We start from the raw sequence: 24,075 nt of genomic DNA, 5'->3' as shown, positions 1-24,075 counted from the left end.
TTAGGACTATAATGTACAACATAGAGTTCAGCAATATAATGTATGACATGATGTACACAGTGCAGAGGGAGGAGTATACAGTACAATATAGCATATACAGTACATTGAAGGGGTCAGTACTATAACATACAAAATAGTGTATAAAATTCAGATATCAGGAGTAAAAAGTCCCACTTAGCATATACAGTGCAGGGGTCATGAATATAACATACAACATAGTGTATACAGTGCAGGGTATGATGTACAACAGCACATTTTAGAGTTTCTGAGTATAATGCATAACATAGTGTATACAGTGCAGGAGTGAGGAGTATAATGTACAACAAAGTGTTAGCTATTTGGTTACTGTGCACAGCTGCTCCACATTCTGTCCATTCCAGTGTTAGTAATTTCCCCCAGTGTGCCTAAAAGCAGAATATCTGCTTTGCTCTCTTTGGAAAGCCAGTAATACTCTGGGAAACATTTTCAATTTCCCAGCACTTTCTATACTGGAAACAATTGTCACCAGAACAAAGACGGTGAATCTCGCTAGCAGGGACACAGAGCAATAACAATACATTCTGACAGGGGTATTAACACCCCCTCACTCTAGCCAAAACTTTGGAAGATATCTTTACATACATGTTGAATGTTTGTAAAACAAATAATGTGTGTGTGTATTTAAAATTGGTTTGGAAATGTATACATTTAAAGTGGTTATAAAGGTTTTTTTTAACTTAAAATAATAATATACCTACTCTTCTGGGGTCCCTGCTGGCACTCTTCGCTCCTCCTTTTCTTTGAGTGCCCCCATAGCAAGCTGCTTGCTATGAGGGTAAATCATGCAGGCTCGCTCCCCGAGCAGGGCTATGTGCATCCATAGACACACAGTGTGGCTTGACCCCACTCCCTCCTCACAGGATTTGATTAACAGCAGCAGGAGCAAATTATACTTATTGCAGTCTCTGTATCTGAGAGCAAGAGGGAGAGAAGACAAGCGCTGCTATAGACGGATACAGCGCTGGATCAAAAGAGGATTCAGGTAAGTATTTTAAGGGGAAGGCTGGGGGAGCTGATCATTGAAGGTTTTTTTTACCTCAATGCAGAGATTGCATGAAATATAGAAAAAAACCTCATGCCTTTAGAACCACTGTAAAGTACATCTAAACTAAAAAGCAAAGTTTGACTATATCGCAGCTGACCAATCTTTAAATATAGTGACTGCGTTCATTTTCTTTTTTAACCTCCCTAGTGGTATGATTATTTCAGATTTTTGGTGCTGAAAGCAGTACCATTATTTTGCATGGAAATTTGGCGTTTTATATGGTAGGCCTTTTAGGCCTGTAATTTTTAGGAATAACTCACTGAAACCTGTTCAAACAAGAGTCTAGTGAACATTCCGGGTAGGATAAAACTTGAAACACGAAATCATAAATTATAATTTAATAAATAATCATAAAAAATAATAATAATATAATAATAATAATAATAAATTTAATTCAATAATATAATCAAATCAAAAACACTGAAATTTGAAATATAGCGCCAAGTTCACACATCACTGAGCAAAGTCGCAAAATCGTTTTCAGTATCTGATGACGAATTTCCCCACGAATCATTATCACTGAATTCTGCAAGTGGTTCTGATTTACTATCGCTGTTCTCTAGCTGGTCTAAAACTGCTTTTGACCTAAAGGGACGCTTTTTGGATGCCATGGACATTTCTCAGTGCCAAGGCAGAAAGAACAGTCAAAATGCAGGCAGGGCACAGGACAAAGGAGTAGGGACAAAATGTATGTGAAATGCTTTGATACAGTAATGTTTTACTATGTCATTTTCGTTTATTAGAAAATGACAGTTTCTAAAATTTTTTAATTTCCTGCCGGTTCCGGCCCCCGAACGTCCCGACGCTCGCAGGGACCGGAACACGGAAGCCGGATGCCGGCATCGGCCAGAGGAGATGGCCGGGGACGCTGCAGGGGACACATCGCGGGAGCGAAGGACAAGGTAAGCGCTGCAGGGAATCCCTCCGCCATGCTGAGTGTAGCTTGGGGTTACCGCTTTTGGTACTGAAACTTTACCCCGAGCTACACTCGGGAATACCGCCAGGGAGGTTAAGCTTTTTCCACCTGGCGATCTGGGCAGAAGTCAGATAACATTGACAGGGGTGCTTACAATGGTCAGATTTTTTTCATTTATGTAAAACCTTTGTCCCAAAAGTATTTTAAAAAATGTTACTGTTATTACTGCTGTTTGCTGGAATTCAGCTTTCAATTGTTAGTCAAGTCTAACCAAATTTGCATGAGCATCCAACACTAAACTCTGCACAGGTTGACCATGCTTCTGTCTAAGGGCTCGTTCACACTTAACTTTATTTCTAACTCTTGCCAAATGCCCCTAATGCCCCTATAGCGTTTGACAAGCGTTAGACAGGCGTTTAGGAAGCGTTTTTAATGCTCCTCAAACGCTCCCAAAATGCCCCATGCGCAGTTTTGAGGCAGTTGATAGGCGTGTGCCAAGAGTTAAAACCGCACCACAAACTCTTAGAATGAAGTTAAATGGTATTAACGCTCCGCAAATGCCTCGCAACTGCATTGAAACTGCACCACAAACGCCTGCCAGGCGTTTGCGGACCTGTACCATAGACTCGAATGGGAGGCTTCAACTCCTCCTGATTCGACCCGCGGCGTCAGTTTTGCCGTGACGCAACGCTAACGCTTCCATGTGACCAGCACTGTGCGTTGCCATGTGCAGAATTTTCATAGGCGTTTGAGAAGCGTTAAAAACACTTCCCAAAGGCCTCTCTGACGCCTGCTGACAAAGCTAGTGTGAACGTAGCCTCAGGAGGAGTTGAAGCCTCCCATTCAAGTCAAACGCTATAGGGACATTTGGCAAGATTTAGGGCTCGTTCACACTTGACTTTATTTCTAATTCTTGCCAAACGCCCCTATAGCGTTAGACAGGCATTTGTGAAGCGTTTTTAATGCTCCTCAAACGCTCCCAAAACGCCCCATGTGCGGTTTTGAGGCGGTTGATAGGCGTTTGCCAAGCGTTAAAACCGCACCACAAACTCTTATAATGAAATTAAATGGTATTAACGCTCTGCAACCGCCTCGCAACCGCACTGCAATCGCACCGCAAACGCCTGTCAGGCGTTTGTGGAGCGGTACCATATACTTGAATGGGAGGCTTCAACTCCTCCTGACTCGACCCGCGGCGTCAGTTTTTCCGCAACCCGATGCTAACGCTTCCGTGTGAACAGCACTGTGTGCTGCCATGTGCAGAATTTTCGTAGGCATTTGAGAAGCGTTAAAAATGCTTCCCAAAAGCCTGTCTGACGCCTGCTGACAAAGCTAGTGTGAACGTAGCCTAAGGCTGGCTCAATTGCTCCTTCATAGAGTGAAGCCACCCGAAGACAGGAAGTGAATTACTAGCCAGATCACCAGAATACTAATGCAGCCATCACAGTAATTGATTAGTAAACTGCAATATATTACATTGCTGGGTTTCAAAATAAATAAGACTATATATATAATAATAATAAATACATATAAGTAATAAAACTAATGTAACACAAGCAAGATGAAAAAAAATGTAAAATTCCTGATTGTTGTAATTTATAGTAGTATCTTTCAGAACTACCGAAAGTTTTGCGGTGGTGTAGCATAAGCTCAGAGGAGGTGTGGAAATGTGCAGATATGGCCAAGGCATTTAAAAACCAGACTCTATACCCATCAATCCAATGTGTCTCTGCTGAAAATCATGAAGAATGTATGAAAATGATTCAGGTTAGTATACTTTAGAATCATGCATATACATGAAGTTTGACTTGATGAAGGCTTTTCAATTGTATACATAAAAACAGTGGTTAGAACACCACCATAAAAAACTGCATACGCTCTAATACAACAGAGAGAGGAAGAAGGGATAAAAGCCACAGCAAAGGGGCAAAAAGAGAATGACGAAGGGACTTCAAGCCATCGAGCGCAGCAGGGAACCATATTCATTTGAGCAGGTGAAGAGAGACCAGTGGATCCATCTCTGGCAAAACTGGGCCTCTTGACCCCGAACCATCGCCATAATATTTTCCATTCAGTGTATGTCCTCTACCCTAGATAACCACATAGAAATAGAGGGGGGAGCCTCCTGCTTCCAAAGAGCCGGTATACAGGCCCAAGCAGCATTGAGCAAATGCTTCAACAAGGAGCATTTGATACGTTTCCTAGAAAGATGGGAATGGAGCAGCAGATATCCGGCAGGATCATCCCCCAGATCAAACTCAGTCAGGCGTTTAATAAGGTCCCTAACCTGCGCCCAAAAGACAGTCAATTTCCTACAAGACCAAAAGATATGTAAGAACGAGCCATCCTCCTTACAGTGCCAGCATACTTTCATGGCCTCAGGGAAGATCTTATGCAGGATGAGTGGAACCCTATATCACCTTGTAAGCAATGTATACCCCAATTCCTGATATTTACTGGACACGGAGGATCGATGGGCAAAATACAAGATATGGTCCCTCTGCTCGGTCGAAAATGTCCTGTGCAACTTCTCCTCCCATTTGAGAAGAAATGGTGTCACAAACATGTTATCCGGTTGACTTAACAACTTGTAAGCTAACAAGATGGCATGTGAAGTGGGCTCAGGAGTATCCTCAAAAGAAGTACTAGGACCCAAGTCCAATCCCTTATGAGTCAAGGAAGGCAAAAAATGAAAAAAAAGTTGTTGTAACCTCTAACTGTCCAAGGGAGGAACAAACATCTGCCGTATTTCCATCAGGGACTTCAGCCATGGCCCAGTCATAAAATCACGAAGATGGAAATTACCGCCCACAGATAAACACTGAAATCTCCCATCCAAAATCTCCAGTGGAAAGCAAGGGTTACCCAGAACGTGGATCGGACAAGTCGGCCCTCCACACAACCTTGTGCAACCCCCAAAGAGGCGCTCAGTTAGGGATATGTTATTTTCAGTGTCTTATCAATAAGGGGGGTGGCTACAATAAATCCCTTTAGCAAGGGGGTGGGGGGGGAGACCTTATGTTGGGTCTCCATCTCCTGCTCTCTCCTTTTCCTATCAATACTTTAGGCTGCCGCAGTCTGTTGTAACTGGCTTGTACCTGAGGAGCTCAGCCCTGTAACTACTACTACTGTAAAAAGGGACTTTGTTCACTCCTAAACTACTTGCTGCTATATTTTAAAGAGAAGTCTGCTATCTGCTCTCAGCCAGGACTTCAATAATACTCAATTAAGGGATAGGTTCAGGTGTCCTCAATGTGAATAGTTCTGATTCCCCATCCCCAGTTCTACAATAAAACTCAAAAACAAACATCCCCTAGACTGGTCATTGAAGACAAGGAGCGTAAGTGTTTGTGTGTATTTAGCTGATGAAATATTGTGCCTGGCTGCGGGGAGAAATAAGGTGAAACCTGGGCAGACATATAAGTGGCCCTCATGAGGGTAGCGCTACACTTATACCAAATTTTATATACCCTGTTTCCCCTAAAATAGGATCTACCCCGAAAATAAGACCTAGTGCTATTTTTGGGAATTGCTAAAGTATAAGACCTACCCCGAAAATAAGACCTAGTTGTGATCAGAGCTTTTTTTCAGCTGGAACATGGCGGAATGCCATTCCGCCACCTCCGGCACTGACCCTGCGCACACTCATATCTACTGTCTCTTATAAACACAGAACCGTGGCTAAAGTGACAGCACCATCCGCTCCCACAGAGTCTCTCTACCTCTGTACTCACTGTGGGACAGGGAAGGAACAGATATCTGCGGGTGCAGTATGCAGTGTGTTTAGGGGCAGGGCATCTCCTCCAGCAGCCTAATGCATGGAAGTCGATGCCCCAGGGGTGATCACCTGCCAGTGGGGAAGAGGCAGAGCGGTGAGCAAGTGCACTTGGTGCACTGTGTGGGAAGATAGGACCCGTAACGGGTTGTACATGGGCCTTTAGCCCTGGTTCACATAAATGCCGCAGTGTGGGCTGTGTTTTGCACGGACACGAGAGCCCATTCATTTGAATGGACTCCTGTGCCCCGTGGCACGCAGAGAAGAAGTCCCTAAACTTCTTCTAAAAATGCAGCTCGCACGGGAACCTTGGTTCCCAGTACGGTTATGTTTTCCAGTGCGGGCAGCGTGCCATTAGAACTAACGGCACCCGCCCGCGGGTCTGCATTCCTCTGTGCGAGTGCCGCGGCTGCACGGATTTTCATGCGGATCCGCAGCGGCACAACTCGCACAGATGTGAACCTAGCCTTAGAGAGGAGCGAGAATTTGTCATAAAACCAACAGCTGTCACGCTCCACTTCTAATAAAACATCAGTATAATGTGCAATGGTCATTTGTTCCTTCTATTTTCTGTTCAGCAAAAAGAAGTTGATGCAGTAACATTAGACGGAGGTGATATCTACACAGCCGGGAAGACGTATGAGTTAGTGCCAGCCGCTGCAGAGAGTTATTCTGGTAAGCGTTTAATCGAGAATGACAGAATTTATATTTTTAAACATACCCTGTGGAAAGTCTTTCTCTGAGTTGCATTTAAATGCATTGATTTCTATATATTCAGTTCTAAAGAAATATCCATGTTGCTTAGACTATGACTATACATTTTTTTAACGGAAACCAATACTTTCCAAAGTAATTGTCTGTAATCATGGACCTGAAATTAATCATTTAATGAGTCGTATCCCTTATACTTTATTAAGTGATACTGCCATTAATATGAAGATGTTGCCAATGTTAAGAAGACTGGAAATACTGTATACAATATATATTTATTCAAATTAAGTATATTTAATTCATTTGCAGGATGCAGGAAGAATAACACACCTTGTTTATCTGAAGTCTCTTTCTTTTAAAATGCGCACCACAAGCCTTTATAGTACTTTCAAAAGATATTTTCCTTCAGTAAAAAAACCCAAAGAACAAAAAAACAGTGCTGAAATATTCCTAGCACGCAACTCATTTTTCTTTTACCAATATAATAGATTTTCCTCATTCAGAAACTTGAATAAATAATCGTTCTCTATACCCTCTCAGAAACATTTTATTGACTGCTGAGATGCCTAGGCTCAGTCAAGACCAACTAAGAACTATAAATCAAAAAACAATATCGTGGCACCTGTGTGACCTTGTAAGGGTTTGTTCACACTTGACTTCTTCCCAACCGCCCCTATAGTGTTTGATAGGCGTTATACAGGAGTTAGACAGGCATTTGGGGAGCGTTTTTAATGCTTCCCAAATGCCCTATGCGCGTTTTTGGAGTTTTCCAAGCGTTAAAACCGCACCACAAACACCTATTATGAAGTTAATTGTATTAATGCCTCGCAAACGCCCTGCAAACGCCTGCCAGGTGTTTGAGGAGCATCACTATAGACTTGAATGGGAGGCATTGAAAGGCTTCAACTCCTCCTGACTTGACATGAGGCATCAATTTTGCTGCGACACTAACGCTTCAGTGTGAACAACACTGTGTGCTGCCTTGTGTATACTTTTCATAGTCATTTGAGGAAAGTTAAAAACGCCTGCTTACAAATCTAGTGTGAACTGAGCCTAAGGGTTAATGTACTAAAATAAAGCTACAAATTCTGCCAAAAAGGCAGTGCTGGTAGCTGCCCCTATTAAGTGAATACACACTCTATATACCAAAACCATAAATAGGCAGGCGCTTGCTCAATAAAATTACAACATATACAGTACATATATGTTATGTAACATGAAAGTTGAAATACAAATATATATATATATAAAGTGCTCTCCCAACTCCACATGTAATAGTCAGCCTAATACAGTGTATGGTAAAGTCCAGAAAATGTAAATAAATGAGAGTCCCATATTAGGGTGTCACATTGATCCAATAGGTTCTTCTCCACCATTTGTGAGTAATAAGTGAATTTCCCACACACCAGAAGGTGTTGATCCTAACTCTGGGTGGTCAAATAACGCTAGGATAATCAAATGACATATGGATTCCAAACTGCAGGCTCTCATATGGTGGGTCTCCAGGCTCCCCTTCTTGTAATAGTAGCTATACTTTGCCCAAAAGTGACACAGAGGCTGAATACGTTGGAAAAGAGCAAGGCCACAACTTTATTGAAATTTTCAAATATAACAAATAACTAGCACCAGGTAGAGCTATACTGTGAGCACACGTACACAAATATCTGACATAGTCTAAGAGGCCTGTCCTTACCATCAGTGTCAGTCAGGCATTAGATTGATCCAACATTCAACTTGAGGGCATAACCTATTAAACCCTGGTTCACACCGATTGTGGCTTTGAAATCGCACTACTTCAGCTGAAGTAGCTCGATTTAAAAGCCAACAGTCAGTGCTATTTCATGTGCAGTTTGCAGACATCTGCACGACTTCAAGACGTACATGAAATCGCCAAAAATGGTGCAGAAATATTTTTCAAAATCGGTGCAAGTTGGAGTCGCAACAATTTGAACAGTTCCATAGGCACAAATAAGGTGTGACTTATCATGCGATTTTTAACTGTCAAATTGCATTGGTGTTGGGGGCTGAAGCAATGTTAATTGTTGGCAAGTTCCAACCGCCAATAAAGCTGTGACAAATTGCCACAGCGGCGGGCAGGCAACACTTCTGAAGGCTGAATTTGAGATCCCCCAGTGTAGTCTTTTTCTGGAGTTCAAGCAACACCCCTTCACCTCAGTACTTGTAGAAACTCTATCATATTTGTACTATATAGAATTATCTGAAGCTGCCAAGGGGCCTGTAAACTCTATAAAATTCTACAGTGTTGCAAAAAAGGATCACCATTCTAAGTCTCATTCTGCCAACAGTGCCAACTCTGCCAACAGTGTCATGAGGACTCTGAAGGAAAAGTGCTAAGTGTGGTATTCCCCATACAGAAGTAAAGATTCAGAGGTGGGCATTTCAGCCCAAAGCCAAGAGACCTCTTATAGACTCTAATTAAAGTTAGTTATTAAATTAGTTTACTAAATTAGTTATTAAAGTTATTTAATTAGTTATTAAAGTCAACAATCATACACCCGTGCTCTGTTTGAGACAGGCTCCCAAGTTGTTCAAATGACGGCCGAGCGAACACCCCATCCCTCCGGGAGGGCATCGTATGGCGTCTTTCCCGGATCACGCTTTGCGCGTGCCTGCAGAGCCACGCTTTGACGAGATCTGACACCAGTCGTGTACATTGGACATGGCCGATGACATATCTGTGTACCGGCCCTGTTGCCAGTACCATGTGACCTGCTGTGACCGATCACAGCAGGTCACATGACAGTTGTATACAATGGATGGCTTCCTTTCATGCCATCCATTGTATACAAGTGTGTCTAGCTGTGAATGGTCACAGCCATCATGGGCTCAGGCTAGGCCAATCACAGCCCATCTGTGTCATGTGATTAGCCATGGCCAATCACAGCTAATCACAACAAAAGAAACCTGAATGAATCGATTTCAATCAGTTAAATGCTTGCTTATAGCAAAGAAATTATTTGCTAGAATCAATCAAATTGTGTAAAAAAAAAAATTACTTTTCCCAAAAGTAGTACAATGTTACTATGGTAAATTGAAAAAAACATTTTTTGTCACCAGTCAATGTCCCTGATCACCGCCACACCAGTTATATGCTGACGCTGTACTGCACTGGTAACAGTATGTAAAAAATAATTTTTTTAATCTTTTAATTTCCCGAAATATTATGACAAAAAAATTACAACTTCAAGAAACTCGCCATGCTTCTTATGAAATACGTCACACTGTCTACTTTGCAAAAAGGGGTCATTTGGGGGATATCTGTACTGTTCTGACATTTTTGGGCCTCAAGAAATTAGACTGGCTGTCAGTACTTCAGGATTGGTCAATTTTCAGATATATCCCATAGTTTGTGAACTCTACAACTTTCCTACAGACTAAATAATAAATCCTGATTTAAGTTATTTTCACCAAAGAAATGTAGCAGAATACATCTTGGCCTAAATTTATGAAGAACAATTATTTATTTGCAAACTTTTATAACAGAAACAAAGAAAAATGTGGGTTTTTTTCATAATTTTGAGAATTTTTTTGTTAATTTAGCAAAAAATAAAAACCCCAGCAGTGATTAAATACCACCAAAAGAAAGCTCTAGTTGTGTGAACAAAATTATAAAATTTTAGTTTGGGTACAGTGTTGCATGACCGTGCAATTGTCATTCAAATTGTGAAAGCGCTGAAACCTGAAAATTGGCCTGGGCAGGAAGAGGGTAAAAGTGCCCGGTATTGAAGTGGTTAAAACAAGGGTGTTCGTCCTACGGAGTTCTTCCTTGTCTCCCCTGACACAGGTGATTCCTGTACAGCTCCATTGGGAGCTGGAGGCGGGAGGTGGTTAATTACCACCTTAATCAGCCCCAGAACCTGTGTAATTAATGTGTTGGTTTTAAAGGGATGAGGTGCCAACCCTAGCCTCACACTGTCACAATAGTTTAAGCATAATGAAGTCAAATTTCCTTTTTTTTCTAGTTTTATACAGAGTGGAAAAAAATTAGAATCTTGACCAAGTTTTTATTGCTGTCTGTGTGCTCATTGGAAGATCTAACCTCAACATTTGTCTTGCAGCAACTGTTAGGGTGGATATGAGGCCTTGCTTTTCATTATATTTCCTCATCTGGTTGTGTCTTTAGGAAAGGAAGTGCAAAACCTGACAAAGATGCTAACCCTGCCCTTATCGATCCAAAACTTAAAAAAAATTGCTTTGGCTTTAGATACACTTTAATGTTGAACTTTCTAAATTCTCCATCTATGCTTTATTTGATTATTATGACATGGTTTTTAGTATAAGTCATACTCCCCACCCCAAAAACATGGTGCTAGAGCCAGACATGTAAAGCATAAGTAAAGACAACATTTAGAAAAGGTAGGACATTTTAAAATCTCTTATCAGATTTTTTTTGGGGGGGTTGCCTGTACACTTCAATTCATTGCCTGTCCCTGAGAAACAACAGGAAATAACAGCAAATCTCTCCAAAATGAATAGAATCGCCTTAGAGAGTTGTCAGAAGAACAGGTGTCCCAAATGGAGTTTTTCTCCTTTCTTCCTTCTTTGATGACAATTTAAAATTTCCACATAAAGAGAGAACTGGGCAAGGGAGGCCAGAGGATGTGCAAGGTATCACCATCCATTGCATTTCCTTAGAAATTGACCAACAAACTGGAATATTTTCACAAGAACCCAAAGGGGTTGATTTACTAAAACTGGAGAGTGCAAAACCTGGTACAGCTCTGCATGGCAGTCAATCAGCCTCTGACTTCAGCTCTTTCAATGACAAAATCTGGAAGCTGATTGGTTTCTATGCAGAGCTGCACCAGATTTTGTACTCTTCAGTTTTAGTAAATCAACCCCAAAGTCCCCCAATTCAGACAAAGGTACTAACCAGAAACAACTAACACACACTAAAATCCTACAGTTGATAGCCAATATTACAAGATCATGCCCACACGACTTCCTAACCAGAATAAAATTGTTGGGGAGGAGTAGGGTTGCCACTTCGTCCCTTTAAAACTGAACACATATTAATTACACAGGTTCTGAGGCTAATTTAACTGCTTCCGTCCGCCCTATAGCAGAAGTACTGCTACAGGGCGGAACAGGTGCGCAAAATCACGTATACAGTTAGGTCCATATGTATTTGGACACAGGCACAATGTTAGTTTTTTTTCAGGTATTTACCAAAACATATTCAAGCTATAGTTATATAATGGATATGGGCTGAAAGTGCACACTCTCAGGTTTAATTTGAGGGTATGTACATCCAAATTGGAGGAAGGGTTTAGGAGTTACAGCTCTTAAGAGTAGCCAAAAAGTTTTATCTGTTCAAAACTCTTTATAAAGTGCACTATAAAGGCATAAAGGGACATGATTAAAAAGAAAATCGCAAATGCATTGAAAACCAGTTAATCCATTCTGGAGGTCAGAAAAAAGTAAATAAAAGTCTTATCTGTTCAAAACTCTTTATAAAGTGCACTTTAAAGGCATAGTACTGTACCGGGACATGATTAAAAAAAATTGTAAATGCACTGAAAACCAATTAATCAGTTTGTATTGTGAAAAAAAAATTTGTAATCCGAGGCATTATTTTCAATGTATTTTCATTCGTAAATCGAAAATTACGTTAACCGAGGCTTTCATAAACAGAGGTACGCCTGTATAGATCTTGGCTGCTCTCCCCTTCCTCTGCTATCTGCATGAATCAACTTTGACAGTATTCTCCAACACCAGGCACTCCATGGCGATGCCATCCCCCCCACTCCATCACCAATACACAGAAGGTGTTTGACAGATTGACAACCTCATATGTGCATGTTTCTCTCTGAAACTGTGTAGAAGGGAGTGTGTCAATTCCCTCCAATCAGGTGTCAGATTACAATCAGCTCTTTGCTGCGTAATGTATGACATCAGATTCCGCCTGCCTCCTAGAAGCTGAGAAATACAATTTGATATGTGTACTTTGAGAGGCTCTGGAGGAGAAGGGACTGCAGATAAACAGGTATAGATTATGTGGGAGAATTTGCCATCATTATTTATATGTCGCAATGCTGAGATCTTAAAGTGGTTGTAAACCTCAGACGAAATCTGAACAAAGCACATCCTTCTATACTGTGTACTTGTCTCTATCCAAAGCACTGAGTGTGATTTCTCTCTGCTGCTTTGTTCTTCTGTTATCTGTATGAGCCACCTCTGACAGCTTTCTGTACACAAATTGAAAAAAGGCTGTGGGGGAGGACAGCATCAGCACACAGCCTGTGATTGACAGCCACAGCTATGCTTATTCTCTATGTAGTTTGAGGAGAGAGGGGGGGGTGCAGCTTCCCTCCCATCAGTCTCAGAGCTCTTCTCTCTAAACTCTGTAGAGTGTGAAATCAGATCTGCCCCTTGCTTTGTGCTGCTGACAGGTTGTGTCTGAATTCTGTGTTCTAGAAAGCTATAGAGGAGAGATGACTTCAGATAATTAAGTACAACTTATAGTGTTACTAAACCCAGGACCCTGCATTCACTCTATATGGTCTCCCACAGTACACAGAACATGGAAATGCAATTATTTTAGTATATATAAACTGCTAAATACCTTTTCTCAACAGAGCAGTCTTGGGATTTCTATCAGTGTTCAGTGCTAATTAAATCTTGTAAGAGGAGTTTTCTCTAGGAAGATGCAGGACCCCTGACCTCTGTCTGGAGAGTGCTGATTAGCCCTGTGCTGATCACATGCACTCTCCCCCCCCAAAAAAAGTTAGAGCAGTCTTCTGACTTCTATCAGTGTGCAGCAGAGCACTGGTTAAAGCTTGTAGGAGGAGTTTTCTTTCTGCTCTAGGAGGATGCAAAACCCCTGACCTCTGTCTGGACAGTGCTGATTGACCCTGTGCTGATCACATGCACTCTCTCAAGAAAAAAAAAACAAAAACCTCTCTAGCAATACACACCAAACTGAGCATGTGCAGTGTCTCTACACAATATGTTTTATCAGGAGATAAGAGGGAGACACTGGAATAAGGGAAGGATCAATCTGCATTTTTATACAGTACAGAGGATTAACCCCTTAGGTTCCACAGTGAGTATAACAAGTGTACAGCATATACAGACTAATTTTACTGTTGTGGGTTTAGTAACACTTTAAGTAGGAGGATTTGTTTTATCTCTGTGTATCACCTGAGACTAGCGACTTCAGTGGGTTTACCACCACTTTAATATAGAAATGTAAAATAAGAACACGAATGGGCTGAACATTTCAAAATCCCGTTTTTTTCATTAGAGAAATATATTTCACATTGCATTTGCATGAACTTTACTTAAATCACACAGACCGCTAATGTGTTTGGAGAAACTCCAAACCAGCAGAAACATTTTACATTCAGACTGACTCAAGGCACACAGCCTACCTGTTTAATGGCTGTCATTTTCATTGTAGCATTCATCTTCTGCACCTGACGGTTCTTCCTGCTAAAGTGCTGTATATCTAAGCCAAAAAAAGAAAAAATGTAATATATTGCAGCTTACCAGGCCTGTTTTTGTGTTTAAAATATGACTGAAATCCCTAGAGCTTCTGGTGTCCTTCCCTTCACAATAGCTTTGAAGTTGAGTGGACTTTCTGGCGCTGCTGTGATGTTTTATGGATAGGATTAGAATTTCACTGATGGAGTTCACTTATTCCCAAGAGTGCTTTTTAACGTGGAGAACTAATTTAACAGAACCTACTGAACTATAATTGTTCTCTTTGTTTGTTTTTCTAGTAAATGATTCATTTGATAATTACTATGCAGTGGCTGTTGTCCATAAGACCCCTTATGATGCCTTCACAATTTATGAACTGAAGGGCAGAAAATCTTGCCACACAGGGTACAACCGCACAGCTGGCTGGAATGTCCCTATAGGAATCCTGAAGAAGTATGGTCTAATCAGACCAGAAGGTTGTAATTTTGCCAAAGGTAAGACAAATATTTATTTCAGGTACATATATAGCGCTGTCGCTTTACATATATGTTGTACATTCACATCGGTCCCTAACCCTCAAGGGGCGTACAATCTAAGGTCCCTAACATTCATACATACACATACTAGGGACAATTTAGACAGGATCCAATTCACCTACCAGCATGTCTTTTGAGTATGGGAGAAAACTGGAGTATCCTGTGGAAACCCACACAGGCACAGGGAGAACATGCAAACTCCAGGCAGGTGGTGCCGTGGTTGGGATTTGAACCAACAACCCTAGTACTGCCAGGTGGAAGTGCTAACCATTTAGCCACTGTGCTGCCCATTAGAGCTTGCCCTTAAGGTAACTAGGTACCATAATCTTCTCTGATTTTTAGGCTGGGTACACAGGGTCCAAATATCAGCTGGTTCAGCAGGAACTGGCCAATATTCAGACCGTGTGTACAGCTGTCCCTCCTACAGAAGCCGGTCTAAGAACTGGCTTTTGTCAAAGGGACATGCTGGAAAACCAACATCCGATCATCACTCGCAGCCAATGGCTGCAAGCACTGATTATTGTATTCTGGCAGGGGGGAGTCCCCCTGTCAGAACACAAAGGCACAGCAGGAAATATCGCTGCACTAACATCACTTAGTACAGTGGTCTCTCAGTTTCCTCTTCATTCAGCCAACTGGGTTGAGCAAAAAAAAAACTCAATATGCATATCAGGCTTTACATGGTATTCGAGGGCTGTTTTCAGACACACAATGGTAGACTTTCAATGAGTTAAGAAGATAAGTTACTCAGTATACTGTGCATTTACTGCTAAGCAGGAAGCAGAACCTGCTTATGTACTGAGCAAACATTGCTGTTGCGTTGTTTATATACACTCACTGGCCACTTTATTAGGTACACCTGTTCAATTGCTTAGTAACAGAAATTGCTAATCAGCCAATCACATGGCAGCAACCCAATGCATTTAAGCATCTAGATGTAGTGAAGACGACTTGCTGAAGGTCAAACCGAGCATCAGAATGGGGAGGAAAGGGGATTTAACTGAACGTGGCATGGTTGCTGGTGCCAGACGGGCTGTTCTGAGTATTTCAAAAACTGCTGAGATTTTCATGCATAACCATCTCTAGGGTTTACAGAGAATGGTCTGAAAAAGAGAAAATATTCAGTGAGCGGCAGTTGTGTGGAGGAAAATGCCTTCTTGATGTCAGAGGAGAATGGGCAGACTAGTCACTGCAAATTTCAGATGGGTCAGAATTTGAAGTAAACAGCATGAAAGCATGGATCCATCCTGGCCTGTATCAACCAGGGGTGGACTGACCATTTGGACACTCGGGCACTGCCTGAGGTGAATAGGTGGCCCCATGAGATGCCCCTGGTACCTTTTTCATAGGCTTTTTTGGGTGTGGGCAACGACACAGGGGCCCTATTATCCCCTATTGTCTGGGGGCCCTTTGAGTTGTCAGTCCGCCCCTGGGATCAACGGTCCAGGCTGGTGGTGGTGCTGTAATGGTGTGGGGGATACTTACTTGGCAGTAGCAAGGTATACCTACTAAAGTGGCCGGTTAGTATGTATATCTATATATATATTATTATTATTATTATACAGTATTTATAAAGCGCCGATAGTTCGCTCAGCGCTCTACATTACAAAGAGGGACAGAACATGTGACAGAACAATAACAATACAATGCAAAACATGAGGGGATTGAGAGCCCTGCTCTTTCGAGCTTACAATCTAGGAGGGAGGGGATGGTGGCACAGGAGGAGAAAGCTATGGGGGATGGAGTGGTAGGAAGAGTGGAGGAGGTCGGCAAGTTAGCAGGGGGTGGGGTAGGCTTCCCTGAAGAGATGGGTTTTCAGGGTGCACCTAAAGGAGAGGAGAGTAGGTGATAATCTGATGGGTTGGGGCAGGGAGTTCCAGAGGATGGGTGACACCCTGGAGAAGTCCTGGAGGCGGGCATGGGAGGAGGAGACCAGGGAACTAGAGAGAAGGAGGTCTTGTGAGGAGCGGAGTGTGCATGCTGGGCGGTACTTGGATATTAGGTCAGTGATGTAGTTCGGGGCAGTATGGTGGACGGCTTTGTACGTCAGTGTTAGGATTTTGAATTTGATCCGTTGCGCAATTGGAATCCAGTGGAGGGATTGGCAGAGGGGGGTGGCGGAGATGGAGCGGTTGGAAAGGTGAATGAGTCTGGCAGCCGTATTCAGGATCGACTGAAGTGGGGATAGCCAGCGGCGAGGCAGGCCAGTGAGGAGGGAGTTGCAGTAGTCGAGTCGTGATATGATGAGGGAGTGGGTGAGCTGTTTAGTGGTTTCTGGGGTTAGGAACGTGCAGATTTTGGCGATGTTGCGGAGGTGGAGTCTGCACGAGCTTGTTAAAGATTGGACTTGGGGCTGGAAGGATAGGTTGGAGTCCAGAATGACACCAAGTACTCTGGCCTGCGGGGCGGGTTTAATGGTGGCGTTGTTGGACATGATGGAGAAGTCAATGGGGGGTGGTGTCCGGGCTGGGGGGAAGACAAGAAACTCGGTTTTGGAGAGGTTCAGTTTAAGGAAGTGGAGTGACATCCAGTCAGATATGTCGCTCAGTAGGTGTGTGATTCGGGCAGAGACTGAGGGGGTAAGGTGTGGGGTTGAGAGATAGATTTGTGTGTCGTCGGCATATAGGTGGTAGTTGAAGCCGTGAGAGTGTATGAGTTGGCCAAGGGAGGAGGTGTAGATGGAGAAGAGAAGGGGCCCGAGGACGGAGCCTTGAGGGACCCCAACAGAGAGGGGGAGTGAGGGGGAGGTGGTAGCATTATAGGTAATGATGAAAGAGCGTTGTGACAGGTAGGATGAGAGCCAGGAGAGAGCAGAATCTCTGAGGCCGAGGGAGTGTAGTTTTTTGAGGAGGAGGGGGTGGTCGAGAGAGGTCAAGGAGTAGGAGCACTGAATAGCGGCCATTAGCTTTGGCGATTAGCAGGTCGTTTGAGAGTTTGAGTAAGGAAGTTTCGGTGGAGTGTAGAGGACGGAAACCGGACTGTAGGGGGTCGAGGAGGTTGTTGTCATTGAGGTGAGAGCATAGGCGGGTGTAGACTACGCGCTTGAGGAGTTTGGATGTAAATGGGAGCAGGGACATGGGTCTGAGGTTGTTTGGGTCATTGGGGTCCAGGGAGGGCTTTTTAAGTATGGGGGTGATGTGTGCATGTTTCAGAGGGGAGGGGAAAGTGCCGGAGGAGAGGGAGAGAATAAAGATGTGGGTGAGGGAGCGTAGGATGGAGGGGGAGGGAGGTCGTAGGAGTTGTGAGGGGATAGGGTTGAGGGGGCAGGTGGTGAGGCAGGCATCAGAGAGGATCTCGGAGACTTCCTCGATGGTAGAAAGGTCAAAGGTGTGAAGTGTTGGGGGGGCTTCAGTATGAGGAATGAAGGGTGGGGTGGAAGTGGAGGTCAGAGCAGTGGTGGGGCCGTGGGAGAGGGGTGATGAGGGGGTAGCTGAGTGAGGGGGAACGGAGTTGGAGGGAGTTTGAGCAGCGACGAAGTCCCTGCGGGTTTATACAGGGGTTAAAATTTCGAGTCCACACCGACTAGCCGATCACAAAACTTACTCTCCACCAGTTGCCCCACCCAAAATTGCCCAGGTCCGCCCCCAACCCCACCCCCGCCCGCCCCCAACCACGCCCCCTTAAAGCTTATGAAATTAAATTTTTCTTTAGAATAAAGAGTCCAAAATATAAAACTGTACACAGTAATGTATATCACAGCTCTCCTGTACTCCGTTATAGTGATATGACATGTTGTATACAATACTTACTCCTAGTCCCCCTGAGTCCACCTGTGGCGGTGGAGAGGGTGTCTCCTCTCAGCGGAGCCGAAGAAGCCGGAAACCGGAAGTTGTAAACCGGAACTCGGCTTCACAATGAGGTTTGAAGCGCAGGTGCAGTCGCTCCATGCTTCATCAGTGCTCGCTGCTCGCCGCTCGCCACAGAAGAATTTCTCCTCGCATTTGGCGAGCGGGCTAGTGGCTTTTTCAAGCCCTGTGTATATATATATATATATAAATATATATATATAAAAACGTAATGTAGATGTACATTTTAAGTGCATTAACAATTATAGATTTTTTTTTACATTAGAGGATCATTCCAGTCAATGCATTCAGAGAACATGGGCTACCTACATAGTACTTTGGTTTTTCTTGCTGACATTGCTGTACCACACCAGTCCTCCTATGTCAGTTATTGGTTGATTTAAGTATCCCAGTTTGTGATGAAGGAAGGAAATATTCCACTTACTCAGACCTCAAATGTTGCAGTGACCTGTCTGGAGGATAGTACAGATGCTGTACAGAGCACAAAGAACATTGCTGAACCTTACCTTATTCTTTATGAGAGGAACTATTGAAACAGTAACTCATTTGTGGTCTGAATGGGGGAAATTCTACACAGTGAAACATAGGACTGAACCACCAATGTTATGAGGTTCAGGGAAGGGGGGGGGGGTGGGTAGAGGTAATGGGGGGTTATATTTGGCCACATAAAAAAAAAAAAAAAAAAACCACCACACCACCTATGGTATACACATACACACACATTTATCCACCAAGTTTGTGGAACAGGAGTAAAAGTTTAAGGCTCCATCCACACTGACATTGTTTTAAGCTAAAAAAAATACTGGTAATTGCGTTTTTTAGGTTCCATTCACACTAGCAGTTCTTTTTAATAGCTCCTAGAAGCTATTATCAGCATATTTTTTTCTGCTCCTAGAAGCTAGTGTTATCCTATGTGTCCTTGCACACTGCTTTATGCTATTAGCATTTTGTGTGCTTCAGCATCTAGGAGCAGAAAAAAATTTGCTTTTTTTGAGCTTAAAAAGAAAATGCAAGTGTGCATGGAGCCTAAGTACTGTTTTAGTAGAGTTTAGAAGCATTTAAGAGCGTTAACATTTTATTAGCGTATTTACAGAACATGTAGAAAAAAGCTGCTAGGAGTGTTTTAGTAGCATTTAGGAACGTTTCGGTTTTTTTTTCTACTGGAAAAACGCTCCAAAAACTCTACAAAACCAAATTGTTTTCTGCTCCTAGACGCTGAAGCTCACAAAACGCTACTAGCGTAAAGGTAGTGTGTATGGACACATAGGGTAATACAATTTAACTTCTAGGAGCAGAAAAAAAATGCTCCAAAAACTCTACAAAACCAAATTTGTTTCTGCTCCTAGACGCTGAAGCTCAAAAAACGCTACTAGCGTAAAGTAGTGTGCATGGACACATAGGGTAATACAATTTAGCTTCTAGGAGTAGAAAAAATGCTAATAACAGCTTCTAGGAGCTTAAAAAAATGCTAGTGTGCATGGAGCCTTAGAATGTACGGTGCAACTTTTAGCTCCATACAGGCTGGATATACTAAATGTAAAGGGGGGGGGGGGGTATGGGCACAAATACAAGATATAAGAAGGTTACCAGAAAAAAAAGTTCCAGATGCTCAAAGGCAATGAGCAAAACCCAGTCCACACCAGGGAGCTACAAGCACTAAAAGCAGACGGGTCAGGATGCCAGCCACAAACTAACAGGATGGAGAAGTCTTCTTGCCAGCTATTGGGGCCATAAAGAGAAACAACTAAACAGTCTTAATGTTGATCACTTTGAGTTATTACTTACCCTAGGTACACACCTAAGCGTTTTCAGAATGCTTTCTGAATTTTGCAGAAACACAGTACAGTCCATTTAACATGATTTCCTATGGGACATGTTCACATCTTCGTGTTTTCACCCAGTGTGTTTTTTGGAAAGGGTCAGGGACTTTTTTGAACGCAAAAAGTTGCGTTTTTGGTTCTATAGACTTCAATGGAAATGCTGCAGAAAAGCATGTAGTGCATTTTTGCTGTTTTGTTTATGTGTTTTGTGTTTTAAATCTGCCTAGCCAAGAAAAATGTGAAAAAATTAAAACAAAAAAGCAAAATGCATCAAAAACACATCAAAAACGCAGGTGCAAAAATGCAAAACGCAATGAAGAAATGGGTCAAACGTAACCTGCATATGTGTGAACCTAGCCTTAGATTTGGTCTTTAAAGAAGAAGTATCACCATTAGAAAATCTTTTTAAATCCCCCAGGGGGTCCCTGTGCACATAGTTTTTGTCCACATTAACATCCGAGCAGTGGAAGAAAATAATTCTTTATTTTTTGTCATTGCTGACTTTAGCTCAGCCACTGCTGAAGCTTTCAGGCCTCATGCACACAGGATATTTTAAAAACACTCCACCTCTTGGCAGCAGCGTTTTGACAGAAAAAACACCTGACACTTTTCAAAATGTCTAACGTTTTTTACATGCGTTTAGGCTTGTTTACAAGTGTCAAGCGCTTGGGCGTTAATTAATTTAATTGGCCAGAATAATAATTTATCTGGCCATTAAAATGAATAAACGCTTTTAATGCTAAACGCACCTAGTGCTAACACACGTTTAGGTGTGTTTAGGCATGTTTACATGCGTCAAGCATTTTCTCTGACAAACAGGGGTGGACTGATAACTCATGGGGCCCCCGGGCAATAGGGGATCATGGGGCCCCTGTGTCCTTGCCCAAACTCAAAAAAGCCTATGAAAAAGGTACCAGGGGCATCTCATGGGGCCCCCTACTGACCCCGGGCCCTCGGGCAGTGCCCGAGTTTCCAAATGGTCAGTCCGCCCCTGCTGCCAAAACACTGCTGCTCCTGGGTTTTTTTCCCCTGGTAAACACTACTGCTACTAAAGGTTTCAAAGTCCTCATGCACACTGGACGTTTTTACAGCGGCTGTTTTTGGCTTTTGATGTTTTTTTCTACAGCTAGTAAACCCCCCAGCGTGTTATCCTGTGTCCAAGCACACATAGACTGTAATCAATGTTTTTTGACTGGAAAAAAACTAGAGGAGTTTTTTAGCTGTACAAATGCTCTAATGCTGAAAAACGTGGCAAAACGCGATAAAATGCCACAAACTGGTGTTTTTTTGACCAAAAAAAATTTTCTTTTTTGGAAAAAAATGCTAAAAAAGCAATTGCGGGAAAACGTGGGAAAACACCACTACACGTGGCAAAACCCTGCTAAACGCTACTGAAAAACTGCTAAAAAAAAGCTGAAAAACTCAAGTTTTTAACGTGACTTTACACAGCTAACGTTACCAGCGTTATCAAAACATCCAGTGTGCATGAGAACTAAAAGTCTATGGGGTTTATTTACTAAAGCTGGAATACTCAGAATCTGGTGCACCTGTGCATGGTAGCCAATCAGCCTCTGACCTCAGCTTGTTCAATTAAGCTTTAGCAATAAAACCTGGAAGCTGATTGGTTTCTGTGCAGAAGTACACGAGATTCTGAGTGAACCAGCTTTAGTAAATAAACCCCTATGTGTGCACACATAGAATAGCATGGAGGGCTGTTTGGAAGCAGTATAAAAAATCCTGACACCCCTAAAAATGACTGCAAACGCCCTGCGTTCATGAGACCTAAAAATATGGGCATTCCCAAGGAGGGAGTAACAGTCAGCACCAGGGGCGGACTGACCATTTGGGAACTCGGGCACTGCCCGAGGGCCCGGGGTTAGTAAGGGGCCCCATGAGATGCCCCTGGTACCTTTCATAGGCTTTTTTGGGTGTGGTTTGAGTGTGGGTGAGGACACAGGGGCCCCATGATCCCCTATTGCCCGGGGGCCCCATGAGTTGTCAGTCCACTCCTGGTCAGCACTGAGATCCAACCCTGTCAGACACTGCCTGGCGGTACCTCTAGCGATCCACAGGACAGGATTCCCCAGGGCGCAGGGTCTAAACCCCAGTCTGCTTGTTCACCAGGGCCCCTGATGGTGGGGATGGACTTGGAGCAGACAGAGACCAGGTCACGGCCCCTGAGTACACCCGCCTGTGGTAGAGGGATCCGCCAGAGGTATATACTGGTAGAGAGCCTGACGTGAAGAGGCGGATAGGCCTGAGCAGGGGTGACCGGATCCGTACAGGATGGATGGATGGCAGGGTAGAGAAGCGTGGTCAGACAGGCCGGTTTGGTAACAGTGGGGACAGTACAGTACAAGGCAGCAGACAAAGAGTAGTCAGGTCACTCGCCGGTTTCGGTAACAAGAGTTCAGATCAATAGGGATATCCAGAAGAGTATTCAAACGAGCCAGGGATCAGAGCAGGAGATAGTCAGCAGAGGTCAGGATCAAGCAGGGTCGGCAACAAGTCAATCAGCAGGAACACAAGAGCAGGAACAGGGTAATAAGACCATACAGCAACTAGTGTCTGTGCAGGGCTGGTTTAAATAGTGCGCCCTGTGCTGTCATTGGTGCCAGGCGTGCGTCCACAATCGCGAGTGCGCATGCGCGGCCGCCGCAGCTGCCTAGGTCCTAGCGCCTGCCGATTTGAGCGCATTGGTGTTCTGCGCATGCGCAGACCCGTGCGCCGCCGTGATTGCTGACAAACCCTCTCTGTTTTGCACTGTTGTGGCTCCTCCTCTTTCCTATTTAATTTACACAGAGTCCAGAGCTGCAGCCCACTGTTCGAGGCACAGAGAGTGGAAACTGTCAGCTTTTGTTGTGAATGACTGCAGCTGGGAATGAGTGCCTTCAGTCACAAAAACACAAGCTGACAATAGCATATAATGGCTACTACTGTTCTCTGAGTCCGCCTAGTGTTGTACCTGTCTTGTGCTGTTGTCAGCTTGTGCTTTTGTGAATCAAACCCTTTTCTCCAGCAGCATTGCCTGCAACAGGCTGCAGGTCCAGACTCTGTGTTCGCCAAAGACAAGAGATAAGGGGACAGCACAGCAATGTTTTGTCTGGCAGTTTAAGAGGAGGGCAATATTTTGTGGCCTCTGTGTGCGCTGCCTGTCACACTCTCTTCCCTACTGACCTGTCAAGAGGTGATCATTGTTGTTGAATAGCTAGGTGGGTGGCGCCAGCTATCTGACAACACAGCTCAGCAACTCCTGCATGGATTTTGATAGGGACAAGTGCTGGGGGGGGGGGGGGGCAAGGTGATCTGTCATGGCATTTATTTTACCCTCTTTTTAAAACACTCACTGTGTATAGCAGACAATGGTGGAAAATACAAATATAATATTAACATAAATATTAACAGGATGGTGACAAGCCTTTTCGCTTTCCACAAAAGCTGTAGGTGACTTCTTCTCTGAAAGTTGTGTGCCGGGGATGAAGAAAAAGGAGTTTCCAAGCAACCTCTGTCAGCTTTGTAAAGGTGATGAAAAAGGAGATAACAAGTGTGAAAGCAAGCCTGAGGAACGATACTATGGATATGACGGAGCATTCAGGTAGCAAACACACAACGCCTGTAGTATTTTCATAATAATGGCGGAGAAAAATGAGATCTTAAAGTGTTACTAAACCCACAACAGTAAAATCAGTCTGCACATGCAGTAAGGCATGCTTGGTATACTCACTGTGGAACCTAAGGGGTTAATCATCTGCATTGTATAAAAATGCTGTTTGATTCTGACTTCTCTGATCCTCCCCTTCTTCCAGTGTCCCCCTCTTATCTCCTGATAAGACATATCGTGTGGAGTCACTCTGCACATGCTCAGTTTGGTGTGTATTGCTAGAGAGGTTTTTTTCTTCCTGGGAGAGTGCATAGAATGCATGAAGGTACAAAAACCTTCAGGTTTACAACCACTTGTGCTATCCCATTAGTGAAGCAACA

At 43.3% G+C, this 24,075-nt stretch overlaps 1 protein-coding gene across 1 annotated transcript in view; it reads left to right on the top strand.

The window, feature by feature from the left end:
• The window catches only part of MELTF (melanotransferrin), a 96,623-nt gene that overhangs the window by 52,314 nt on the left and 20,234 nt on the right, over window positions 1-24,075 (top strand). The window contains exons 9-12 of the mRNA XM_089675608.1: window positions 3,616-3,767; window positions 6,354-6,450; window positions 14,232-14,426; window positions 23,533-23,689. Of these exons, the coding sequence (XP_089531734.1) occupies window positions 3,616-3,767; window positions 6,354-6,450; window positions 14,232-14,426; window positions 23,533-23,689 (601 nt within the window). The remainder of the gene's footprint in view (window positions 1-3,615; window positions 3,768-6,353; window positions 6,451-14,231; window positions 14,427-23,532; window positions 23,690-24,075) is intronic.

This window comes from Staurois parvus, unplaced genomic scaffold, assembly GCF_062004578.1.
Source record: "Staurois parvus isolate SC_StPar_1 unplaced genomic scaffold, SC_StPar_1.0 ptg000155l, whole genome shotgun sequence".
Lineage (NCBI taxonomy): Eukaryota > Metazoa > Chordata > Amphibia > Anura > Ranidae > Staurois > Staurois parvus.
Note: the sequence above shows the minus strand (reverse complement) of the source record. Positions and strands in the feature narration are given on the sequence as shown.